This window comes from Tachypleus tridentatus, chromosome 2 (genome assembly GCF_004210375.1).
Source record: "Tachypleus tridentatus isolate NWPU-2018 chromosome 2, ASM421037v1, whole genome shotgun sequence".
Taxonomy (NCBI): Eukaryota; Metazoa; Arthropoda; class Merostomata; order Xiphosura; family Limulidae; genus Tachypleus; species Tachypleus tridentatus.
Genome location: NC_134826.1, coordinates 65,236,814 through 65,262,548, shown reverse-complemented (window position 1 = coordinate 65,262,548; position 25,735 = coordinate 65,236,814). Strand labels below are relative to the sequence as shown.

Genomic DNA, 25,735 nt, shown 5'->3' with positions numbered 1-25,735 from the left:
CCAGCTTTATTAAATACACATGGTGGGCAGAGCAGAGATATCCCATTATGTAGCTTTGTGCTTAATTACAAAAAAGAAATCAACCCAATAAATCTGGGCATATAAATGGTTCACTCAATATATTTCCGTTAATTGCCGGAATATCTGAACCATGTGGAACTCAACGAGATTATTAAAAATTCTACTTGTAAGCATTCTTTACATCCATTTTCTGCTGATATTCTGTTGTTGAATCTTTTTAAAAAGTTGTCCAAATGCTTCAAAAAAGTGGGAACCGGTGGACGACACGTCAGTGAAATAAGGAGGATAGGCAATGCTTCGCAGCCCATTTTGTTAAGCTGTTGCAGCGTCATTTGAGCGTGTGGCCGAGCATTATCATGAAGCAAGGTTGGTCAACCGAAGAGGACCAATTCTTGACAGTAAACTTCTGAAGTGATATTCTGGCCATGGCTAACCAAGGTATACCGGCTACGAACTGCCACACAGTGACCATAATCTTCTGTTGCAACTTTGACTTTTGGATGTATTTTGGAGCGTCGTAACTGTTGAGTTATTGTGCAAATCGCTTTCTGTTATCGTACCAAATAGATGGTTCAAAATTATAGAAATGCCAGCACCCAATCCTTGTGCCGTTTCTCGAACAGTTTGGCGCAGGTTTCTTTCCAATAGGGAGCCACGATTTCTATTATTCAAGTTATAAAAACCTTAGACACCTGAAAGTTCAATGTGGTGTTCGTCATGTTATTTTGTTTCTCTTCCTTTTTTTTCTGATTATTAAGTAATTAAGGTAGTCGATCATGATATTTTTGTATATAATATCGAAAATAAGCGTAGAACATGTTTAAAATATATCAACCAAAACATAGAGAAGTTTTAATTTTTCTTCTTATAATATTTTTATTTTAATTTTTAGTGCTGCATAATATTACTGAACTATCTACCCAAGTTTCCGATACTGATAATTAGATATTTAGGTCCATAAATTATTCGATTCACTGCTTATATAATAACAGTTTTTAGTTCATAAGGAAATTGGCTCAGAAATGCGATTAATAAGTCATAATAGAAATAAAAAACAACAGCAAAATCATTTTCTCACAAAAAGAAGAGACGACAATTTATTTCCAATAGTTTTAATTTTCACAGTTATCTAATGGTGCGTAGTTTTCACTGTTATAATAAAACTAATCACAAAACACTGTATTCACCGAATTTTGAAATATTTTTAAAAACTAGAAGTGATATTTTTGTTTAGATTATTAATAAATAAATACTCGAATACAGTTAGTAAATTATGATCAAACTATAACGCGGCCCGGCATGGCCAGATGGGTTAAGACAGTTGAGTCGTAATCTGAGGGTCACCGGTTCGAATCCCCGTTATCACCATACATGTACGGCAAAGTAGCTTTGCGCGAAATTCAAAAATAAACAAATCAAAACGTAGTTTACTTTAAATGTCATTTTTCGGTGAAAAAACATTTTGCTGTGGAAATTGTACTCTTGATCACTTTAATTTTCAGCAACAAGTTAATAAATAACAGCATAACACAGTTGCCGAATTTAGATTAAATCAACTCAAAATACTTCAAATTTTATGCATCTCATTTTACCAAACGACTACAAATGATCATGGCGATTGCTTGGTATTCAGAGTTCACTAAACACAAGAAAACAAAATGCTTCAAGAATATTTCTATATAAATTTATGTGACATTCAGATTTGTAAATATATTTAGTAGGCCTCGGCTTCGACTATCAGTAAGGAAGTATGCATATTATTCATACACGTTTGTAATGTAAGTTTAAGATATATATTTATAAAATATCTTCAAATCTAAGGAAATATTTCTAAACATAATGGCTACGAAAAATAACACTAATGGTGTATTTCATGGTTCTAAATATACAACGGTATGTTTATTTTAGTAGGCATAAAAAGGCTAAAGTATGCTCAATTACATTATATGGTGTAAGTTAGGCCTGGAAACTAGAAGTAAATAGCCTAAATTTATTACAATAAAGGTTACGTTAAAGTGAAAATATATATATATATATACTTAGTATTAAAAGAAAGTTTCAGCGAATTAAAGAAAAAAAGTTCCAGGTTCATTAAGTCTATATTGTAATATAACATTAGCTTTTTTTAACCAGTTAAAATTATGATTTTATGCAAATTATGGTAAGAGAAGGAATATGCATAGTTTTACGATCAAATACATATAAATAAGTATAAGCTAGGACTACTTTGAGTTTTGATTATTAATAGTGTGACGATTTACCGCCAAATCCTATCCTACCATCCAAATTCTGTTTTGTTTTTTTATTTACAAACGTCCTGAAGAGGCTTCATAATCACATATATTACATACAAAACAAGTACAAAAATCAAATACACAGTTATATACAATTGAATGCACCTAATACTATTTGTTATTGCTCATATCAAAGGACACACGACAATGTAACGTTGTGAACGAGGACAAACAAGTTTAGAATAAAATTGAAAGAAATAATTGACATCATTACGAATAACATGCGTAGAATAATCAAAACTTATTTTCTTTCTTAACTGACCCTTATAAAATGACAACAGATTTAAATGGATATTTTTGACTAAACAAATTTTCCTAACAGTCATAATACAATATTTAGCTAATGTAATAAAAAACAATCACTGTAGGCTGTCATCTTTTCTTAATCCTTCTAGGAAGCTCTGTACAAGAATTCGTCGTTTCTGGTTCATTGGTACTGATTTTTGAATGATAAAGAAAATGGTGTCGAAAACTAATGTCCATAAGGGTTGAACCATTGAACACAGGCAATATAAATGTCTCACCGTTTCAGTGTCTTTACCACAAATTCTACATAAACCAGTATCATGTTTTTGCATATGAACAAATTTACTGTTCATCATTAAAGCATTGTGATAAAATAAATAATCTACATCAGCAAAGATAAAGCCTTTAAATTGGTGATAAGTATATTTATGTATTTTTTCCAGTTAGTATATCTTAAAATATCTTTCCATGCAGTAATTTCTTCAGTAGCGGGAATGGAGTTCTGGTATATTAACTTAATCAGTGTTTTAACAGGAGGATCATTTAAATGGATAACATTTTCGACATCTGATGAATGGCAATCCAAAATGAAATTTCATCCATGCTCGCCCTATATTTAAAAACAACAAAACGAATACGAGCTTCTCTAATACGTATATTGCCATTAAGATGGGATTACTATATATCATATTATCTCAAACGCTTGATGTTAGGTTGGTTCATGTTACATTAATTGCCTGAAATGAGCAAACATTAGATAATTCCGATCAAAAGGGGCCATCTGTGTACTGTAGAACAAAAGTTCCGACTAATTATGCACGTTTTTGTTGTTAAGCGTAAAGCTGTACAATAAACTATTTGAACCAAAATGCACGAATTACGAATTTTCACTGAGTTTTCTTAGTTGTATGACAATAAGAAAAGGTAGTTACTCCATACACACATTCATCCACAAAGTAACTAAACAAAAATTTATCTATTAGAAAGCTCAACATTATTTTGCAGTAAAATTTAAACTACATACACATCGTCATCGGATCCCTTAGGGACTAATAACAACTAATTGTTTGAGGTCATATTTTTGCCGCTATCACACCCAGTTCAGGTGAAATATTGGGTAATACTTTGAATACCTAAAAACTAGTAAGCATAATAGCCACGTGTTACATATTTTGTTACTTGAAGTCACAAATTTACACCCTTTTCTTATAATTATTTAACTGTTTATATAAAGCTTTTAACTGAAGTCGCATTTTTACAACCCTGTTATCATGATTTAACTGTTTATATAATACTTGTAACTGAAGTCACATATTTTACACTCTTGTTATCATGATTTAACTCTTTATATAATACTTGTAACTGAAGTCACATATTTTACACTCTTGTTATCATGATTTAACTGGTTACTTGTAACTGATAATATTTTACACTCTTGTTATCATGCTATATAATACTTGTAACTGAAGTCACATATTTTACACTCTTGTTATCATGATTTAACTGGTTACATAATGCTAATATATTTTACACCTAGTTAACGTTTTAAATAGGATTAAACTATATATATATATATATATATAGTGTCTGAAAAGTCTGGAACCATAGGCATTTCAATCAAATTTACAGAATGTGTTGCACATGCTGTCTTAATAATTCGAAACAAGTTTGTAGACGGTCTTTCAATTCTCTATTGAATGTTGTCATTGTCAGCAGTCCGACACTCGTCACGAATTTGTTGTTTCAGGTGTTATGTGTCCCTGATCTCCTACTTTTACGCTGTCCACACCCCTAAAATAAATTCATAGAAATCAAGTCTGAAGACTTGAGAACCCATTTCTGAGGGCCACGTTTGTCAATATCCGAGGAAGATGCTATTCAACCAAGATTGGAAATTTAGAAAAGTTGCAACCACCCAACTTTTAGCTTACTTTGTATAATACTGTAAAACTGTACTTGGGTTACTCAGGAAGAAAGCAACGAAAATTGAGTTTTGGTGTATGGTATTAGGATAAAGATATTGATCACATTATCGAAACTATGACTTAACACCACACATAGCTAATTCAAGTTATTATACCATTATTGAATTGCATTAGTAATGTTTAACCGTTTATAGACTTTTTTCTTACTGTTGTACCACAGAATCAAAGAATTTTAGTGAATGGGTCATATTAAGATGTACTAACACATGCTTCATACAAATTCAAACAAAATAAACTTTTTCATCGTACAAAGTTGGTTTATATGCTCTGAAAATTTATTTTTTAATTTTTTTCTACAGAAATTTGAAAATTATTTGTATCTTGAGGAACAACTTTTGATAGTTTGTGTCACAATATATATACAATTACGACAGAAAGTGTTCGTACCCCTGCGTGGTGAGTAGTTTTTTCCTCATAACTTAAAAAGTATCACTATTAGGATAAAGAAAGTATAGTACGTTATAAATATTATACTTACACACATCTACATAAATTTTTTATGTAAATTGAACGACAAATAAACTGTTTATAAACAAATAACCAAACATAGGAGGAGCAGAATGTGTTCTTACGTTTACTTTAATGGTCATTTGTGTAGCCTTTCAGGTGAATTACTTGGCGCAATCTCTCTTCATAGTCCTCCATGATCGTTTGATAGTACTCGACTGGTATTTTCTTCTATTCTTCTTTACAGAAGGCCTCCAACTCTTGCAAGTTCTTCGGATGACACTAATGAACCCTGGTCTTCAACTCATGCCAAACGTTTTCAATTGGGTTGAGATCGGGTGACTGCGATGGCCACTCCAAAACGCTTATATGGTTCCTCTGCAACCAGGATTGCACATAGTTCGATGTGTGCTTAGGTTCATTGTCATGCTGGAAGATCCAACGACGCCCAAGCCGCAAGTTCCGAGCAACATTCTTGATATAAGTGCCTAATATATCAACATACTCTTCTCTTTTCATTATTCCGTTGACGCGGTGAAGGCTGTCTACACTACACCAGAAGAGCTGAAGGAACCTAGCATGATCGAGCCACCTCCGTGTTTAACTGTAGGGACGGTGTTCTTTGGAATATTTCGTTCCCCCTTCTTACGAAAAATATAGCGAGCATCATTGTGGCCGAAAAGCTCGATTTTAGTCTTGTCTGACCAAAGAATACTCTTCCAATAGGTAAAGGGTTTATTTGCATGCTTTCTTTGCGTACGTAAATCGTGCTTCTAAATGAACAGACTTTGAATATGGAGTTCTACGAGAACAGCATGCTTTGAACCCAAAAGAGCGTAACATTTTCGTAACTGTAGAGTTCGTAACAGTTTCCCTTACTAGTTTCTGTATGTTATTACGTCTTAAACGAGGATTCCTACTAACCTCTCTGAGAACTTTCCTCTTAGTTCTCTCTGGAATTTTGGTGGGGCGTCCGGAACGAGGGAGGTTAGCAGTTGATCCTGTAAGTTTTAACTTGGCAATTATGCTATGAACAGTAGATTTCGGCACATTCAGTTGTGTAACAATACCGGAAAGAGACACACGAGACTTGTATTTTACAATAATTCGTTTTTTTTAAATCATTGGACAGTTGTTTCCTGTTTGCCATGACGAACAAACAGATAATGACAAAGATGGCGCTAAATTGCCGGAAGTACATTTTTTGCTGGCTAGATTCCAATAATTATAAACCCAGTGTCTAGTTCTGGAACGGTATAATGTAGTTTATTCGCCAAACTAAACAAAATTTTTACGGAAATAACAGTTTTTTTCACACGTTCTAAACTGTACGAACACTTTCTGCTCCTCCTATTTTTCGTTATTTGTTTATAAACAGTTTATTTGTCGCTTAATTTACATTAAAAATTATGTAGATGTGTGTTGGTATAATGTTTGTAATATACTGTACTTTAATTTTCCTAATAGTGATACTTTTTATGTTACAAGGAAAAAACTACTCACGACGCAGGGTACGAACACTTTCTGTCGTTACTATGAGTAAACTGTAGGTAATGCAATGATATTTAGTTCTATCATAGACTCTTTAGTCACTTTATCAACTCTGAATCGAAACAATAACAAAGTAGTTTTACTTAAATGAAGACTGTAATGAATTATTTATATTTTAAATAATATTAAATAATTCAATATCTGACAGGTAGAAACTTCATTTACTGTTTTGGTAAGTTCACCTCACAAGAGACAAGACTACATTGATAAATACAACAATTAATCAGAAAACAAAGACAAATGATAACAAATAATGAATAAACAATCATAAAGTTTCTAAACTTAAAAGTAAGAAAACTATGTATTCTTGCATTTGTACAAAATGTTAAAAGTCGTGCCAGTGGAGTAATGAAGTTACTTGTCCAGTAAACGTGCTAGTGATATTTAAACTTGCACCATTCCTCTAGTAACTCAATGTAAAAAACAAAAATTGTATCTTGTTAATTATTCTTGTTTGAAGAAACAAATATTTTACTCTATTATTTTTCAGTTTCCTCTAGTGTTAACCATTAGCCTATCTTGTAAAGATATAAAAATGTCTACCGACATTGAGACATGTCTATCGTCGTTTGAAACGGCTGTTACCGATTCTACTAGACAAATAAGAATGGAACTTTGACAGGAAATACAGAAACAAGAAATATTAAGAAAAGAATACGAAAAACTAAACCACAAAATAACGGAACTACAACAGTCCATCTCGCAACTAGATGAAGATATGAGAAACACAAAATTTTTACCTCATCAAGAGAAACTTACGAAGCATTTTGATCTTCGGAACCATGTTAACAGTTTAAAAGATAAACTTGAAAGACAAAAATCGAGATACGTAAAGAGACTGCAAACATGAAAACAAATGTGGATCATTATCAGCTGAAATGGAATGAGTATTATGTGAGATATGAAAAACACCCACTGGGACAAAAATTAGCTGAGAAAAAAAAGGAATTAGTGAAGGTGGAAGAGCAACTTAAAATCTACCAATCTGAACTGAGACAAGGTCAGGCCGATCTTTTTCGTATGAAATGCGAACGAGCTAGAAGAAACAGTGAAGACGTTTTCCAACATCTTGAAAAATTTGTTTTAACGCTGGCTTCAATTAAAGTAGAAACAAACAAGTGTTTGGTTGACATTGCATTAACTAAACAGGAAGTTGGGCATATTTCTCAGGTCATTAATTTACATAAACACACTCGAGAAAATTATAAGGTTCTAAGACCATCCTCTCAAATGGAAATCGTTACAGATAACGAACCTTCTCATATGAAAATAATTAAAAACAACGTAGTTTCCCAAATGGAAATCGTTACAGACAACGAACGCTTTCATATGGAAATAGTTAAAGACAATTTAATTGGTCAAATGGAATTCGCTAAAGACTGCAAATTAAAGGCCATGAATGAAGAGAAAGAGCTAGGCCAATCTTCTGTTTTTATCGACAACGGGAAATGTATTGATACAACAGGAACAAAACAGTGTCAGTCATTGTCATACACTCAACATGTAAACAAACCAAAGCTTACTAAAGAGAACATTTTTCAGCTATTTATTCCACAGTTACCTCTATCACAGGAGACCAAGACGAAAACCTATTCCATAAAAAGCCTTCCACAAGAACAGGATTTAAAGGAAGTTTCTGATGGGAGGTTCTCAAGCTCCAAGGTGGATGAAGATAAAGTTAGATTAAGTGAATCGTGTGAAAATAGAGATAACATTTCTAAAATAATCAACACCTACCTCACACCATTTTTAAATTCTAACAATTATGAAACACCTAAATGTACAAAGAATACAGCTGATATAATACATGAAAATCAAGATAATGAAGAACAAGTTAGTAAAGCAAAAGGAGACATTACATCAAGTCCTCACTCTCCTTTAAATTTTATGAAATGCCAGGAAATCTTGAATCAGTTGAAAAAGTCACCAGGTTTTGTATACAAGAGTAGAAACATGATTCAACAGGATGAAAAATGTAAAACACAAAACATTAAAAATGTTCCATCTTCATTTGTTAACAGTTTAGCTGGAATTAACCAGTTTCAAACGGAAGTTCGTCAGTTGGATTTGGAACCATCTGATAGGTTTGAAGAAAGTTACCAACGTTCCTCCGATAAATTAGGAAGTGTTTCAACAGCACAAGAAGAAACTGGAAAACTTTCAGGATCGCACTTCGTCACTGATTGTCAATCATTAAACCTAACTACCGCAAAAGAAACCCTTTCTGTTACAAATAAAGCCACCTTTCCACAAAAACTAAGCAGCGCTGTAAGAGATTCACCAATATCCTCTCAACAAAACAGACCTGCGAACGACGCTGAGTCGCCTAATGAGTTAGATATGTTCAGAGTTGTGATGTTTCGACACCAGAACTATGAAGACACACCCTCGAGTTTGACACCAGAACTACGAAGACACACCCTCGAGTTAGACACCAGAACTACGAAGACACACCCTCGAGTTAGACACCAGAACTATGAAGACACACCCTCGACTTCCTTTTTCCATCTTCACCAAACCCATCTTTGGTTTTTGATTTCGGAAGTTCAGAAACAACCAAGACGTTTAACATTTTGGTTCCACAAACCAGTCATCCTCGATGCTGGATTTGTTTGGAAGTGGAGACGCTTCACTTGGTTCTTCACAAGCACACAAAGATAATGGTGAATTTTCGTTTTCCTTTACCAGCAAAAACGACAAATCGAGTTCTAAGCTATTTAACTTTCCATTCTAAAGCCTTATCGTAGTGTTCAAATTTTCTAATTATTACAACATACTGAAAATGGCTTTCGTTTGTGATTTTATGTCCTACAGTTTAAAAACGTATTATTATATATTCACATAATTTAAGTATTACGTCGAAATATATGTTTTACGGCTTATTTTACTTATACAATTAAATATTTATTTCATTTTGTCTGTTTGTAAATTTTATATTTATAACTGTTAAATTAAATTTGGTTCTTTTTCAAAAGTTTGTTGCGGAGTTTAGCTTTAAGTTAACTTCTTATTAGAACCTAAGAAAACTTAATTTGTTTATGTTATTCATTTACATAAACTTTGTCACGAAGGTAAAAGCAAATTTATTAAATACGTTCTATGTATACTTGCTGATAATAAACAGATATCTTTAATGTTCAGAACGATTCTCACCGAGTTCTTCTTTCAGTAATTTTAAACAAACACGAATTCCTAAAGTTGTTTGTCTTAAAAAAAAAAAAAATAGAGTCGCGCCAAACATGCTCGCCCTCCCAGCCGTGGGGGCGTTATAATGTGACGATCAATCCCACTTTTCGTTGGTAAAAGAGTAGCCCAAGAGTTGGCGGTGGGTGGTGATGACTAGCTGCCTTCCCTCTAGTCTTACACTGCTAAATTAGGGACGGCTAGCACAGATAGCCCTCGAGTAGCTTTGTGCGAAATTCCAAAACAAACAAACAAACAAACTTAAAAAATAAATAACGTTATCAGAAAAGACAGCCCAAAACGTTTTGAAAATTAAAAACAGCTGTTTATCATTTACTGTTTATTGTAGCGTAAATCTTCTACTTCTTTTATTTTGGTTTCATAGTACCAAGTGGTCTCTTTGTGAGTTTTAAACTATGTACATTCATTTAAGGGGTACACGATCATTTGAATTTTCATGTATTGTGAACATCTGAAACTAGAAAAGACCGACATACATTAGACGTTAGTATTAAAAGGATTATTGTATGAAAGGTTGAAATATTTTACCGTTATCACAATAATGGTACAATTGTTCACGTGACGTGTAAACCGTTTTCAACGTAACGATATGCTGGTGTGCTGCAAATTATGTTTATAAGCGTGACAAACATTTAATCACACAATCACTCTAACAGTTAATGAGGCCTTCTCTTTGGGTTGATAAATTTTTGCCAACATTAACTCGAGTTTTTCGAGCATATAAAGTTCATTGCATCATTTCGTTGTGGAAAACTAGTCTGAGATTTAGGAATGGTTTGATGTCCAAGTTCTTAACATGGGCATTTCATTTTGACTTGTCGTTTCTACGAATGGTAGAAATTAAATTTTTATATTAAAGTTATTCTCAACACTAAGTTTGGTCATCTATACAATTTACATTATCTTTATTTGTGAAGATCGAACTGTCGTTAAGGGGTAAATTTTAACGATCATTTTCATCTACTGTTAAAAATCCTTAAATTCACGAATAACGTAGCAGTACTTTTTATAAAGATATACTATTTTGAAACCAACTCAAATTAAAATGATACAGTGAAGATAAGTTAAAAGAATTACAGATATTTAAACAAACTCTGATTCAAAAACAACATGTAAGTCAGAGAAATACGACATTCTATGTGTATTTTATTATACATAAATAGGTATATAAATCTCATAAATTCTACGAGATCAGTAATGAAAGCTGATAAATTCCGAAACAAGCACATCTCGGCGCAAAGCTATAAATTGGAAGTTAAACGGTCTATACGTTTATTTCATGGACAGTGGCATACCTTATGTATATAAATAATACACTATTCCATACGTTTATTTGTTGGACAGTGGCATACCTTATGTATATAAATAATACACTATTCCATACGTTTATTTTTTGGACAGTGGCATACCTTATGTATATAAATAATACACTATTCCATACGTTTATTTGTTGGACAGTGGCATACCTTATGTATATAAATAATACACTATTCCATACGTTTATTTGTTGGACAGTGGCATACCTTATGTATATAAATAATACACTATTCCATATGTTTATTTGTTGGACAGTGGCATACCTTATAAATATAAATAATACACTATTCCATACGTTTATTTCTTGGACAGTGGGATACCTTATGTATATAAATAATACACTATTCCATACGTTTATTTTTTGGACAGTGGCATACCTTATGTATATAAATAATACACTATTCCATACGTTTGTTTGTTGGACAGTGGCATACCTTATGTATATAAATAATACACTATTCCGTTGCTTATATACACATATCCATAAATTTCCTATACTGATATTGTGTTGGTGAAGAAGTATAAAACCTTTCTTCACACCACTATTACAATACACATTCCAACATGATATGAAACCTTCTCTTAACAGTGGGCAATGTTTTTTGACGGTCCAGAGCTAGTCACCGAGCAAGTCAGACGTACTAATATCTCTGCCAATATGCTCTTTAGAACGAAACTTTCATCCACGCCAGTCAGGCCGTTAGTACCGCCGGTAATCGTCGACGGCCTACCGTCGAACCTCACGCCGTTTCAAGTCGCCACGTTGATCGCCCGAGCCAAGCCAGGGGCAACCATCGAACCATCCAGGACCCGAATTTTACTACGCCGGGGCGGAATCCTCATCCAACCAGCCACTACTGCAGACCGAATTTATCTATGCCAACCATGGAACACCGAATTTAGTGTAAGTTGTTCCCCTACTAAAAGTCCAGTCAGTCTTTACTCAGTATTCCTCAGGGGCGTCGACCCATCAATAGAACCAGAAGAAATCAAACAAGCCATATAACCTCAAATCCAAGCCAATGTTTATGCTGTTCACCGAATTTTTTCTAAAAAGACTAACCTGCCTACGTACTTTATGAAGATAGTGACAACGTCAAAGTACAGTGCTGACTGTATTTTACGCGACGGTTGTTATTATCTCATATTCCACTTTAGAGCCGAACGCCCACATAGAAGACCTTTCAACACTTGGTCAAACAAAGCATCCAGACATCAGAAACAACCAACGGACAACTTCCAACAAGAAACTACAAAAACACCGCCGAGTCCAGATCTAACCAGAAGAAACAAGAAAACAGATACCGACAGCTAGACCCAGAAGGCGTCAACTCCCTCTGATAGCAACATGCCAAGTGTCAGCAACCCAAGAATGAAAGAGGACAGATCATGCCAGACTTCAATCCAAGTTCCACAGAATTCAACAACCAGCCAGACTCAAACCATTACCAAGATAACCAACGACGCGACAGTTCAAACTGAAAAACAAACTACCTCCACGCAGAAAACTCAAACTAAAATCACAAGAAGAAACAAAGCATCACAGACCAGCGAAGAACAACTCACCGAAGAACAGCCAGTTGTTCCACGTTTTTCACTTGCACCAATGGGCTTCAAGTGTGAAAACAAGTTCATGACGAAGATACCACCCGATCTACAAGACCGCAGCTATTAGTTTCCATGAATACCACTGTCACAGTTCATCAGTTCTTTTTTCTTTTGTTTTAATTATTTTTTTCTTCCCAGCTATTTCAGGGCACGGACTGGGCAGATTTTTCGGCGCCCAGGCCGTGAAAGTGGGTTTTCTCGGGGTACTCCCGTTTCCCCCCACAGCAAAATCTCTGGCATCGGATCTGAAGGTCCCAGCCACATTCTGAAAAGGGCCGTTTACTTAGTTATAAGTTATCTAGCCATAGTAAATAATAAATTTTTAAAGCAATTCGAGAGCCGCCAGTGTACTCCATTCTCGGGCCAAGGTCTAGCGCACTACACTTATGTTGCTCTCGTCCAGTTCTCCTGTCTTTCCTCTCACTCATAAATACCCCACTCCACCTTAAAAATATTAAAAAGAAGTAAACGAAAAAAAATCACGGATATTTTAACAATTTCTCACGTAAGGGGACGAAGAGGAACCAGAACGTTCCTGAACACCCCAGTTGGAGAGAGAATTCTTACGATTTCTATCTCTAAACTAAACCCCTGCCACATTAGTTTGCGTTTGCGTGGGCAATGTTGGTTTGAAGGTCGACGTCAAACAGAACAGACGTATAGTCGGGAACTGTGTGAAACGTATTATAGAGGCCAGGAATATTTTGATTTTGTGTATTAACTTGAGTTTTATTGAAAAGGCTAACCATTAGTCCTTTTCAGGACTAGTAAAACTATGAACAACAAAACATGGAGCAAGATCGTTACACAATCCAAGTGCCTTGACCAACGAATAAATTATCGAAATGTTTAACGAGGTAATTGAAGAACCAGCCTCAGAAACTTCGAGCACATCTACAGACGGATCAGAGAGTAACAACTCAGGTCTAGAGGAAACAACCAAGCAGTCAACAAAAGAAGGCAAACCAACCACGGATAAAAGGAGACTAAAGATGAAAAAGGCCATGGTAAGTATAGTTTCAAATGATTCCACTAACTTCAATTCTAGTAACGTTCCTAATTCTAATACTAATAACGCTAATAATTCTAGTAATAATAACGCCACTAACTCTAATAATAATAACGATACTAACTCTAACAGTGATAGATCTAAGAAACACGAATTTAAAAACACCAACAATGACTGATAACACTAAAAACACCTCCACTGTCTCAAGGCGTGCGACTCGTAATCTGAGGGTCGCGGGTTCGCATCCTCGTCGTGCCAAACATGCTCGCCCTTTCAGCCGTGGGGGCGTTATAATGTTACGGTCAATCTCACTATTCGTTGGTAAACCTATATGATTCACCCGCGCCACCATGCTGTGGCGTACGTGACTCCCTCAGCGTACACTTACACCAAAACAGATTGGCTCACTTTTAACGCTTCACTAGATTCATATCTACCCCACCCAACTGAACATGTTAACAACAAAACAGAATTAGACAACTATGTAAATCAAGTTACAGAAGCCATACATAAAGTCATAAAAAACACAATCCCTAAAACAAGGAGAAAACACTCACATAATCAATGGACTCTAACACCGGAAATTCATGCACTTATAATCAAACGCAGGCAATTAAGACGAACACACTTTATAGCACGTGATTCATCTATCAAAACACAGATTAACAGAACAAATGCAAAAATTAAACAAGAAATTAATTGGCAAAACGTTTGTAAAAACTTGGAAAAAACCAAAAACAATCCAAAAAATTTTGGAAAAAATTCAAGAGTATTTCTTCCGACAAAAACACAAATCATATGCTACAACATATCACACACAACAATATAATCGCAAGGACGGACGTAGAGAAAGCCGACCTATTAGCTGACTACTACGAATCCTCCTTCAGCAACTTAAATTCAGTCGACTTTGACACACAACACCAACATCACGTCAACAACTTCATAAATACAAATCAAGCTTCATTCTCACAACAACTCCCTGGCGAGACACTGGAAACATACTCAAGTTCAATCAACAGGAAAATTACCATCACTGAACTAAAAATTAATATTAAAAACTTGAAAAACACTTCCCCCGGACATGACCAAATACTAAACATCATTCTCAAAAAAAGCTCTACTCTCCTATTACAACACCTCACAAACATTTCACTAACAACTGGATATTACCTCGACACTTGGAAAAAAGCCATTATAACCACGATTCCAAAGAAACAAACAAACAGGACCAATCTAGATAATTTCCGTCCCATCAGTCTGTTAAGCTGCCTTGGCAAACTGATGGAAAGGGTTATTTCTAACCATCTTCTTCACTTTTGTGAAATAAATAATATCCTTTCAGAATCCCAAAATGCCTCCAGGAAAAACAGGCAAACAACAAATCACTTCACACGACTCATCTACAAAGCTTTTAATAACAACCAAGTAACCATTGGTGTATTTCTAGACGTTAAGAAAGCATTTGAAGCGTATGGCACAATGCCATTAAGTACAAATTAACTCATCTAAAAATAAACCCTACTATAGTTAAATGGATATCAAACTTCCTGACAGATAGAACAGCGCAAGTAAAAGTCAATAAAACTATATCTAAATCATTCAATATAACTGCAAGAGTGCCCCAAGGATCAATCCTTTCTCCACTATTGTATATTATTTTTGTCAGCAACATACCTTTCCCCAGTTTAACATACATTCATAATTCATAATACGCAGACGACACTGCTATCTGGAGCACATCCAGAAACCCAGTAATAGCCATGACTCGCGTGCAAGAATCACTTAACAACGTCTCGACCTGGAGTAACAAGTGGTGAGTGGTTTAAAATCCAACCAAAACACAAGCAATCACCTTCTACAGGAAACTAAAAAGACAAAGAAAAACTCTAGAAAAAGTAAAATTATCACTCAGAAATACGCCCATTAACATGAGCAAATATATCACATTCCTTGGTATCACTTTCGACACAAAACTAACATGGAAAAAACATGTTAACAGCATACACTCATCAATTAGAAAACGCGTATCACACTTAATGACTCTAACCAGCAAACACTCAAAATGCTCACCGAAAACCGTTATTCAAACATACAAGAGTTGCATCTGTCCGTTAATAGAGTATGGATGTCAAGTCACATATAATATGTCAAATAACACACTCCAGAAAATTCAAGTTCAACAAAACAAAATACTAAGATCTGCATTCAGTCTACCATCAAACACTCCAGTAAATTATATACACCAAATCAGTAACTTACCAACACTAAGAAACAGACTAACAGAAATGTCACATAAATACTATTTAAAAGTAGAACACAGAAACAAACTAACTGCATCATTTATTTTGCGTAACATTTATTTAATTATTATATCTACTTACAACATGAGTAGCTCAAGAGTTGGCGGTGGGTGGTGATGACTATCTGCCTTCCCTCTAGTCTTACACTGCAAAATTAGGGACGGCTAGCGCAGATAGCCCTCGAGTAGCTTTGCGCGAAATTCAAAAACAAACAAACAAATCCTCTTTAGGCCCTGCTGTCATTTCCCACACTTTATATTTCATTTTCTTTATTTCCTCAGCTTTAGCTAGGGCAGTTTTCAACCTGCTAACTGTACACATTAATTCAACCTCCTCACTACGAGTTTCCTTGAAATTTTCTGGTAGTCCTGATTTCCAAAGTAAACTAAACATCACGATAAATTCACCATATTTCGTAATGTATTCTCAGTTGTTACTTTTTGTAATGTAGCAAAAAATAACGTGTTTATAACAGCCAGAATTCAGGTGCTTAACACATGGTTTTCTATACACTAAAATTTGACATGAAAATAAAAGAGGTACACTGAATCGAATTTAGTTTTTTGAATAGTTGAACAACACAAGAATAGGGCCAAAACTAAAAAAATGTCATTTGTTGATACAATTTTAAGCAGCATACATTTTCTTTCTTCAGTTACCAGTTTCAAAATAGAATTAAGTTAACTTATCTTTATAAGCTTGCCTTTAATATAGTTGGCGACTTTAGCAAGGAAATGTGACTATCAGTTATTTAAATAGCACTACTTTGTTATACACTTCTGATTTACTATTTTCCTGGAACATGATACTGAGAAAGCCTGACGTACGTACTGAACGAAAAACAAACATGGTTCAGAAGATTAGCATTAGTCATTCCTCATCAAAACATACAGTCACCATTAATACTATTTTAGAAGATATTTAAAGAAGTCTCACTAGTCTTTTACAATATATGTAATTTTATCAATGATGTGTGTTGATTTACAAGCAATGTAACGTGATCAGAAGTAATTTGCGCTAACCGTCTCTGAAAGAAACATAGCTAATTGTTTCCCCTCTCAACCAGTTTCCCTCGCACGTGTAACACATCTACAGTCCATAAACGTGGACCATGTTTTTATTGAGGGTATGGAAGAAGTGAGTGATGAAAGAAAACGCACCATGAAACCTCGAAGGGTTATGCAGTTTATGTAGTTGACATCGTGAATTAAGTAAACGATAGTCTAATAGTACAGATATATGTGATCAGGTATGTTAAGTAACAGATATTATACAACAAAACACAGTATTAAAATGAAGAAAAAAAAGCCGAGAAATAAACTGAAGTTTTTGAGGAAAAAAAGTAGCTCACTTTTAGGCTTAATTTTTTTGCATCTCAAAGCAACGATAAGATTATTTTAAATAACAGAATTACAATTAATGTGGAAATGTCATATTATAAAATTATAAGGAATGATAAAAGAAACTTAGGGTATTTCCCTATTTTGATATATGTCTGTTTATTTAATTCTTTACATATACTGCTGGCCAAAATATTAAGGCCAATGAACGTAAAGAAAAAAATATGCATTTTGCATTGTCAGACTCAACCACTCATTTGAGTGGAGCTTCGAAAAATGAAAATAAGAAAAGGGAAAATAAAAAATAAACTTTTTAAGCATTTAATAAGGAAAATGTGAATACTATGAAATTAGCCTAAATACTAGCTGGTCAAAAGTTTAAGACCAGACCAAAAAAAGCCCAAAACAGGATAGGAAATGCCCAACAAGAGGTCTGAGTAGTAAGTTGCAGGGTCGTCATTCCGAATAACTGCAAACATTCGCTATGGCATGGTCAATATAAGCGTTTGCAGAAGGCTGGCTGGAATGTTATTCCAAGTAGTGAAGATGGCTTCACGAAGATCATGTACTGTTTGGAATTGACGTCTATTTATATAGACTTCCCTTGCCATCCACCCCCAAACATTTTCAATGGAGTTCAGTTTTGGCGAACACGCTGGATGGTCCAAAAGAATAACGTTATTCGCCATGAAAAAGTCCTTTGTCCTGCGGGATTGTGGATTGCAGCATTGTCCTGCTGAAAGATCCAGTCATTTTCCACAAGTAAGGGCCTTCAGTCAATAAGGATGCTCTCTCCAACATGCCAATGTAGCCAGCTACTGTTTGACACCCCTGTATAACCTGAAGCTCCATTGTTACATGGAAGCAGAAAGCACCCCAGATCATGATGGAGCCATCTCCACTGTGTTGTGTTGAAAATGTCACTGGTGGAATATTCTTATCGTGCCAGTAACGTTGGAAGCCATCTGGACCATACAGGTTAAATTTCTTCTTATCAGAGAACAAAACCTTTATCCACTTTTCTACGTCCCATGTTTGGTGCTTCTCAGCAAAGTTTAACCAAGATGTTTCGTGGTGTCGAAAAAAGCGTGGCCTTTGAAGATGTTTACAGTTTTTAAAGCCTTTCTCTTGTAAATGCCGTATTATTGTTTTTGAGCTGCCTTCTGCATGGGTTAGTCTCCCGTCGGCTCTGGGTCTTTTGTGCCGTTGTTTGCCATACCTGTTACGTGTCTTTGTTTTGTTCTTTATCGTGTGCTGTATCGTGTGTCGGCTTCGTCCATGCTTCTTGGTCGTGTGTTGTGGGGTTTCTGTGCTGTACAGTGGTGTTTTCGTGTGTGTGTGTGTACGTGCTGTGTAGGTCGATGTGGCTATGGCCACGCTACCCTCGGTGGTCATAGACGCCGTGAACGCCGCTGTCGGGGGTAGCCATACTGATTGCTTGCAACATTTTGGCAACGGGCGTTATGTGGCGACGCTGGCGTCGGCTGCTGGACCAGGGGGACTTTCCCTTGTGCGACCAGCACGTGTGCGTGGAGCCGGCCAGGCAGAACATTAAGTGGATCACCCTCCAGTCGGTTGACTCAACCACTCCAGAACAACTGAGTGAGGACATTGGGAAGGTGCAGGAGCCTTGTAGCCCCGTTTTGTTACTGGACTTTGGCCCAGATGTCCCTGTTATGCAGCAGCGGTGGTCGGATGTTGGCAGCCACTGCTGCAAAGTGGGGGTGGGGTCGGGTAACCTCAAGAGGCCGCTTGCCTCTGCCTACTCTGTTGAAGCAGCAGCATCACTGATTTCTTCCCTCTGATTGGTTGATGGGTTTTTCTTGCCTTACTTTAAACATCCAGGGTATGCGTATCATTGCTAAGCAATTCTACGCATTCTCCATTTTCAACTGCTTTGCAGTTGAAGTTACATATTTGCAAGAGACCCATTTTTCCTCTTGGAGGGACCATTTTTCGTTTTCTTCTCGGTACCCTGTCTGCACCTTTTGGTCGTTTGGCACGACAGGTGCTCATGGTGTGGGGATCCTCTTTCACTCGCATTTTTATGGGACCATCCTCGCATCACATTGTGATGCTGAGGGTGGGTGGTGTATGTTGACGTTGTCGCTCGGGGTCGTAAGATTTGGCTTGTCAATGTCTATGCACCTGCCCAGTCTGGGGAGCGGGAGACCTTCTTCTCGAGCTTGGACAGGTTCGTGGTTACACAGGACGATATCGTCCTTGGTGGCGACTTCAACTGCATCTTGGATCCTTCCCTCGACAAGATTGTGGGTTATCCTCTTTATGGTGATCGGTATACGCGGTCTCTGCATGCAGTGTTGTGCAATTTCGCTTTTTCCGATATCTGGCGTGCACTGCATGGGTCTGCTTTTGTGGCAACCTGGACTGGTTGGGGCGTTTCTTGTCGCCTTGACAGGTTCTTTGTGACGCCTGGCCTTCAGAAGAGCCTCAGTGGAGCTGCTGTTCATCAGGTTGGGGATGTCTCATTTCATGTGTTTGACCATCGGGCACTTTTCACCACATTCCAGGATTTTGTTCCCATTTTTAGGGGCCCTGGTGTGTGGAGGCTCAACATCTCCCTCCTTGCCGAGGATGAGGTTGGAGCCAATTTGCTTGCCCTTCTTCGAGAGCTCTGTTCTGTCGAGTCTGTCACCCGGTCTTGGTGGGCAGGTCTCAAGAAAGCCTGTGCCTCCTTGCTGCAGTGAGCTGGCATACAGCATTCGAGGGCCCGCCGCCTGGACTTGCGGGGCAAGCAGGACACCTTGGTTGCCTTGAGTCGTGGTGGACAGACGGAATCGCTGGGTCCTCTCGATCATTGAGACACTACATAGGGAAATAGATTTGGATAATTCCAAACTATTCCATGCTGTAAACATTTCTAGTCTGATCGAATCATTCGATCCCAGAACTGCCACTCGGGTTCTACTGTGCAGGGCACGGGAGATGGCTAAGACCAGACACATCTCCAGTCTGGTGTTGGAGAATGGTCAATCGTCATCTGACATTTCCGACATTCTAGACGCGTACCTCGGCTATTACCGCCGTTTATTTTCGGCTTTACCCGTGGTCGAGGGGTTGTGGGATGACATTACTCAGTTTTGCTCTCTCTCGACCCTTCCTTTCACGACCAGCTGGTGAAACCCATCAGCTTGGATGAATGTTGGTCGGCCATTTGGTCCATGCCACTTGGGAAGTGTCCTGGGCTGGATGGGCTGCTGGTGGAATTTTACAGCCACGTGTAGCATGTTGTTGGACCCTCTTTCGTCAGACCTTTTAAGGACTGTTTGATTGCAGGGTTTCTGCCGCCGGAAACGCTGGATGGGCTAATTACACTTATCTGTAAGGATCCCAGCCAGTCTGAAGTTCTTTCCTTGTGGCAACCCATTTCTCTCCTGAACGTGGATGTAAAGATTATTTCTAAGGTCCTGTATGCCCATTTGGGTGCATACATTTGCCTTCTTTGGTCTGCTTCACTCAGACGTGCAGGGCAGAAGTATCCAACGAAATCTGGTGCTTCTCAGGGACCTGTTCCACTACATCATGGATCAGGATATCCATGCTGTCTTTCTTTTGATCGAGTTCACTATGGATTTCTGTGGTTCCTTCTGGGGAGGTGTGGCCTCCCTCCAGTTTTTGTCCAGTATGTGCAAGCCTTGTACACAACTGCTTCAAGCAGGCTCTTGGTTAACGGGTACCTGACGTCTTCCTTTTCCGTCTTACAGGGGGTTCGCCATGGCTGCCCGTTGTCCCCATCGCTCTACGGGTAGGTTATCGAGTGTCTGCTCTCTCATCTATACCACTCTATCTTGGTGCGTGGCCTCCAGATGCCGTGGGGTTCGAGCGTGACGTACGTCGTGCATGTAGACGATGTGAACCTGTTCTTTGAGAACTTCACATTGTTAGGTTCAGCACTGGCCATCGTCCATCGTTACTCTCTGCCCAGCTGAATATTCCCAAGTCTCGTGCGCAGGGGTTTAGCAAATGGGCCTCGTCTGCCGACTCCCCGTTTGGTCTGGATTGGACCCCTCCCCGATCTCTTGCTTCGGGGTTCGTTTTCTCGCAAGTCCTGGAGCAGCTTGGGAGAGAGTGGCTCTACGTGTTGGTTCGACTGTGCACAATTACTGCTACTGCCCTGTTAACCTGTTTGACAGGGTGTTGGTGGTGAGGAGGAGGATCCTCCCCTTGGTCTGGTACCTGGGGCTGTTCTTCCTCTGGATGACTGCACTGCACGAGCCATCGAGTGTCATGTCTTTGCCTTCCTGTGGAGTAGCAAGCCTGAGGCAGTGTCTCGGCTTTCGTTGACACTGCCACCTCGCAGGAGAGGCCTGGGCATTCCATGTGTCTGGACCCAGTGTCTTTCCCTTTTAATGTCTACTACCTTTTGCTGTCTGTCTTTGAAGGGTCACCCCTGTTGCCACCTCTCGAAATTTTTGGTTGGCATGGGGTGCAGGCTCTTTGGTGTTTCTTTGAGCCTGCAGACACCTATGTGTTTTGTCCTTTCTTTTTGGTACGTTGACGCTGCTGCAGCGATCCGGCGGTGTCGTACCGTATCTGTCGATGTACCGACGGATTCCAGTTCCCTCTACCACCAGCTGGTCCTGGAATGCAACCACAGGATTGAGCAATACCACCCTGCTCTGCCGTGAGACGTTATTTGGGGCCGCATAGCACTGCACCATGTTGGTAGCTGTCTCCAGGCTTTCAACTGGCGCATTGTGCATAACATCCTGCCAGTGAGGATGCATTACATATGCATTAAGAATAGCTGGTTACACAATAACCAAGAAGCATCTATTTTGTTATATTGCGAAAAATAGAAATAGGTAGAAGAACAAACAATATAGATAAGTTCACTTGCAAGAACGCCTCCAAGTGTAGGCCTTGTAAATCTCACGAAACCTTACTAACACCAAACATGAATTAATGTGAGATACTACAGTAATTAATTAGAAAAATATGAACAACAAAAAGTTCTTATCCAATTTGCCAATAAAATAGATAATCTAAATAAAACAAAAGTTTGAAAAATCAATATAATTTTCAAAAAGTTTGATGTTTTGAATTAAGCACAAAGCTACTCAATGGGCTATCTGTGCTCTGCCCACCACGGGTATCGAAGCCCGCTTTTTAGCGTTGTAAGTCCGTAGACATACCGCTTAACCACTGGGGGGCGTTTCAAAATACACAAATAAGCTCTGTACGAATTAACAAAGCCGTGGCATGGTCTAGCTGTTATATGTAAAATCGCCGATTTAGACATTCGCAACCTATCAGCTAAGGTAATGGATTCTTTTATAATAAGTCCAACACTCTCTTGTATAGGAGCTGGCGTTATTGTTGCCGAGTGGTTCCCTACCCAGCGATTTACATAGAGAACTCGATCGAAAGTGTTACTCTGACGAAGAGATAAAAATGAAGACGTTATTTTTCTCTTCTAAAAAAACTGTAAAACATTTACATATTATCTGAAATCAATAACGAGAGTTGAAATACTCTGAAAGAATGAGAACTCCGTGGTCTATCTAGATGATAGACTGGACTACAAGTTTATTTCTTGTAATGTTGGACAGCTTATCTTTCTTATTAATACACAACAATTAACTAGCATGATAATATATGCATATACGTAAATTTTCAGTCAGATAATGGGTTAGTGCAGGAGAGAAATGTTTAAACACACCACGCATATAATATACACTACGACGCTATATGTGGACCACTCCTAATCTTTTACAATATTTGTGATAATATACTGATGATATTTGAAATTAACTAAAATAGTATATTTCAATAACGTGTAGTGAATCAAAACACTTACTGTGTCAATAATTAATATTTTAAACATACTTAGAATGGAGTAATGCATAAAAATAAGTTGGTAGTATAAAGTATATAAAACCAAGAAATTCCCACAAGTACAGGATTACACCGTGATAAAATGCCATAAAATAATACACCGCTACTGATGGAACAATTTGTAACACTGAATCAGTTCTCTGAAATTATCTTTAAATATTTAATCTTCAATCAAATAAAAAAATTCTATTGTCTAGACTAAGCTCACTATCAATATCATTTCCGACTGTTGTTTTATACGAATACCTTAAAGTACTATCTATACAAAGTTAATAATGCTAGTATAAGAAGGATGATTATTAAGATTTAGTGTAATTCACCTTCTTAATATTTTGGCGTTGAAATCTGCATTTTCTTGTTTTATGAAAGATTCCCTTAAGCCAATGTTTTGGTTTTCTACTCCCCCTCATGGTTAGACAAAACTGCTCCTGTCTTATAATACTTCATTCGCAGCCAGTGTTTTATAAGAATCGCAGTTTTCTGATAAAAGTGATTCTTATCTGCGTAAGTATAACTATTGATTTGTTTTGATTAGGAATATTTCTGTTTCCTATAGTTTAAGTACTGCTATACTTCGTTTGTTTATAAAACACAGATTACTATTTATTTGAAATACAAAATTACAGAATCATCCTCTCATTATTAAGAAACTTTTTTTCAAGGAGAAACAACTGTAATATTTGATTTAATGAATCACGTTTTCTTTTTCTACATTATTATTTGTTCTTAAATGCAACCATTCTTATTTCAGGAAATTAGTTAAAATGAAGCTTTAACATCTTAGTATGTCACCTTTAACTTTGGAGAATTATAAAATTAAATATATGTGTTTAATCCCTCGTTTGAAACATGAGTAATCTAGTTGAGAATGGCGTTTCATTTGAGATGTGCGTAATAAATAGACGGGCTATTGTTAAACCTATTAAAGAATTTTTTACATTTTCTTTTGAGAACTGATTAAAATCTTGGCGTTGTATGTTTTTTGATCACGTATAAACGTTGTCGAATAAGTTTCATTCACTTCCAAAGATATTATTCCGTTAACATGAAATAGTCTAAAGTACATTAAATATGCTATGCACGTGCCCTCAAGTAAAACAGTGAAATGTTAGAGAAAGTGAACCCCAGGAATTTTGTAATTTATCGTCTTTTATCATATATAACTATACTACGATGAAGAAGACTTTAAACATTTAATAATATAATGACATACATTTACTGAACACTAAATATATTTTTCACTTCTCAGAAAGGGCAAACTTTATATTTTGAACAAAACAAGAGTAAAAAAAGTATCACATTTTTGCATACTTTTTAAATATCATGCACAGCTGTTAGAGTTCTAATTGGATGAGCCATTGTTGTTGTTGTTTTTTCATGCGATTGAGAAGAAATACTGCAGCCAGTAAACAACACTTAGTAACAGCTCTTGGGCTTTGTTTATCAACTGAAAAGGAGTAAAATTAATTTGAATTAGATTACGTCATAGATGAATGAATAACTATGTTCTATATTCTACAATTCCGATAAAGTGCACAAAATTACTAACAGTGTTGTGGAGACATTTGTAAATTTCAGTGTGTTTTTCTTATAGCAAAGCCACATCGGGCTATCTGCTCAGCCCACCGAGGGGAGTCGAACCCCTGATTTTAGCGTTGTAAATCCGGAGACATACCGCTGTATTAGCGGGGGGGAGTAGATTTCCCTTTGTTTGTTTGTAGTTACGCACAAAACTTCACATTAGGCTATGTTCTATCCATCACAAGTATCAAAAGCCGTTTTCCTGTGTTGTAAGTACATAGATATTCCACTGTGCCACTGGAAAGCTTTTTAAACCTATTACATATGTAATAATACAAGCTATGTGTAATGTTCCTTTTATTCTATTGACAATTAAAAATATTATATCGAAATAAAGCAATATACAATTAATGATTAAAATATGCCTAAAACTAAATAAGTAGCCATAAATTGCACTTTAACAATTATATTTCAATGTTAAAAGATCTTTAGTAAATTTCCTATTTTATTTAATTTTCTTAATTTTGTTTTAAAGTTTTAATGAATAGTACAATCTAATGTCAGCCATCGATAAAAAAGTTAATCTATACTGATAAATGTAAACAATGGAAAATATTGTTTGTTTTTAAATTTCGCACAAAGCTATACAAGGGTCATCTGCGCTAGCCGATCCTAATTTAGCAGTGTAAGACTAGAGGAAAGGCAGCTAGTCATCATCACCCACCGCCAACTCTTGGGCTACTCTTTTACCAACGAATAGTGGGGTTATAACGCCCCCATGGCTGAAAAGGCGAGCATGGGCAGGTGCGTTAAGGCATACAACTCGTAATTCGAGGATCGGGGGATCGCACCTCCCTTGCACCAAACGTGGAAAATATTACAAAGAAATAAAGGAGTATACTTTTAATAATAAAAATTAGAAATACAGTTACGGTAGTGATTACAGATGTCATTTTAACATAACAGGTTTACTTTTTAAAAATGACATTTTTTTATCTTTGATTCAATTTTCATTTTATTTCTGGTGTGT

General features: G+C 36.7%; 3 protein-coding genes across 11 annotated transcripts in view; 2 read left to right on the top strand and 1 right to left on the bottom strand.

Moving 5' to 3' along the window:
- Positions 1-5,505: 5,505 nt before the first annotated feature.
- LOC143244027 (uncharacterized) lies at positions 5,506-9,616 on the top strand. The gene is made up of 2 exons (XM_076487987.1): positions 5,506-5,719; positions 7,035-9,616. Exon 2 carries the CDS (start codon positions 7,391-7,393, stop codon positions 9,203-9,205), a length of 1,815 nt encoding a protein of 604 aa, XP_076344102.1. The 5' UTR covers positions 5,506-5,719; positions 7,035-7,390; the 3' UTR covers positions 9,206-9,616.
- Positions 9,617-12,637: 3,021 nt separating this feature from the next.
- The window catches only part of LOC143244029 (uncharacterized), a 156,838-nt gene continuing 143,740 nt past the window's right edge, over positions 12,638-25,735 (top strand). For 5 of the 7 annotated variants that reach the window (XM_076487995.1, XM_076487991.1, XM_076487992.1 and 2 more), the window contains exon 1: positions 12,638-13,680. In XM_076487995.1, coding sequence (XP_076344110.1) covers positions 13,519-13,680 — 162 coding nt within the window. In that variant the 5' untranslated portion in view covers positions 12,638-13,518. Of the gene's footprint in view, positions 13,681-16,077; positions 23,689-25,347; positions 25,601-25,735 lie in introns of those variants that run through there. The other 2 variants (XR_013024881.1, XR_013024880.1) reach the window with 2 other exon arrangements.
- LOC143244028 (anoctamin-2-like) overlaps positions 24,501-25,735 on the bottom strand; it is a 91,840-nt gene continuing 90,605 nt past the window's right edge. For 2 of the 3 annotated variants that reach the window (XM_076487988.1, XM_076487989.1), the window contains one exon: positions 24,503-24,631. In XM_076487988.1, the coding sequence (XP_076344103.1) occupies positions 24,519-24,631 (113 nt within the window). In that variant the 3' untranslated portion in view covers positions 24,503-24,518. Of the gene's footprint in view, positions 24,632-25,735 lie in introns of all 3 variants that reach the window. The other variant, XM_076487990.1, reaches the window with a different exon arrangement.

What these genes read in the sequence shown, in the direction of transcription:
- LOC143244027 (XM_076487987.1), top strand. Translation starts at nt 7,391, where the DNA reads ATGAAAACAAATGTGGATCATTATCAGCTGAAATGGAATGAGTATTAT.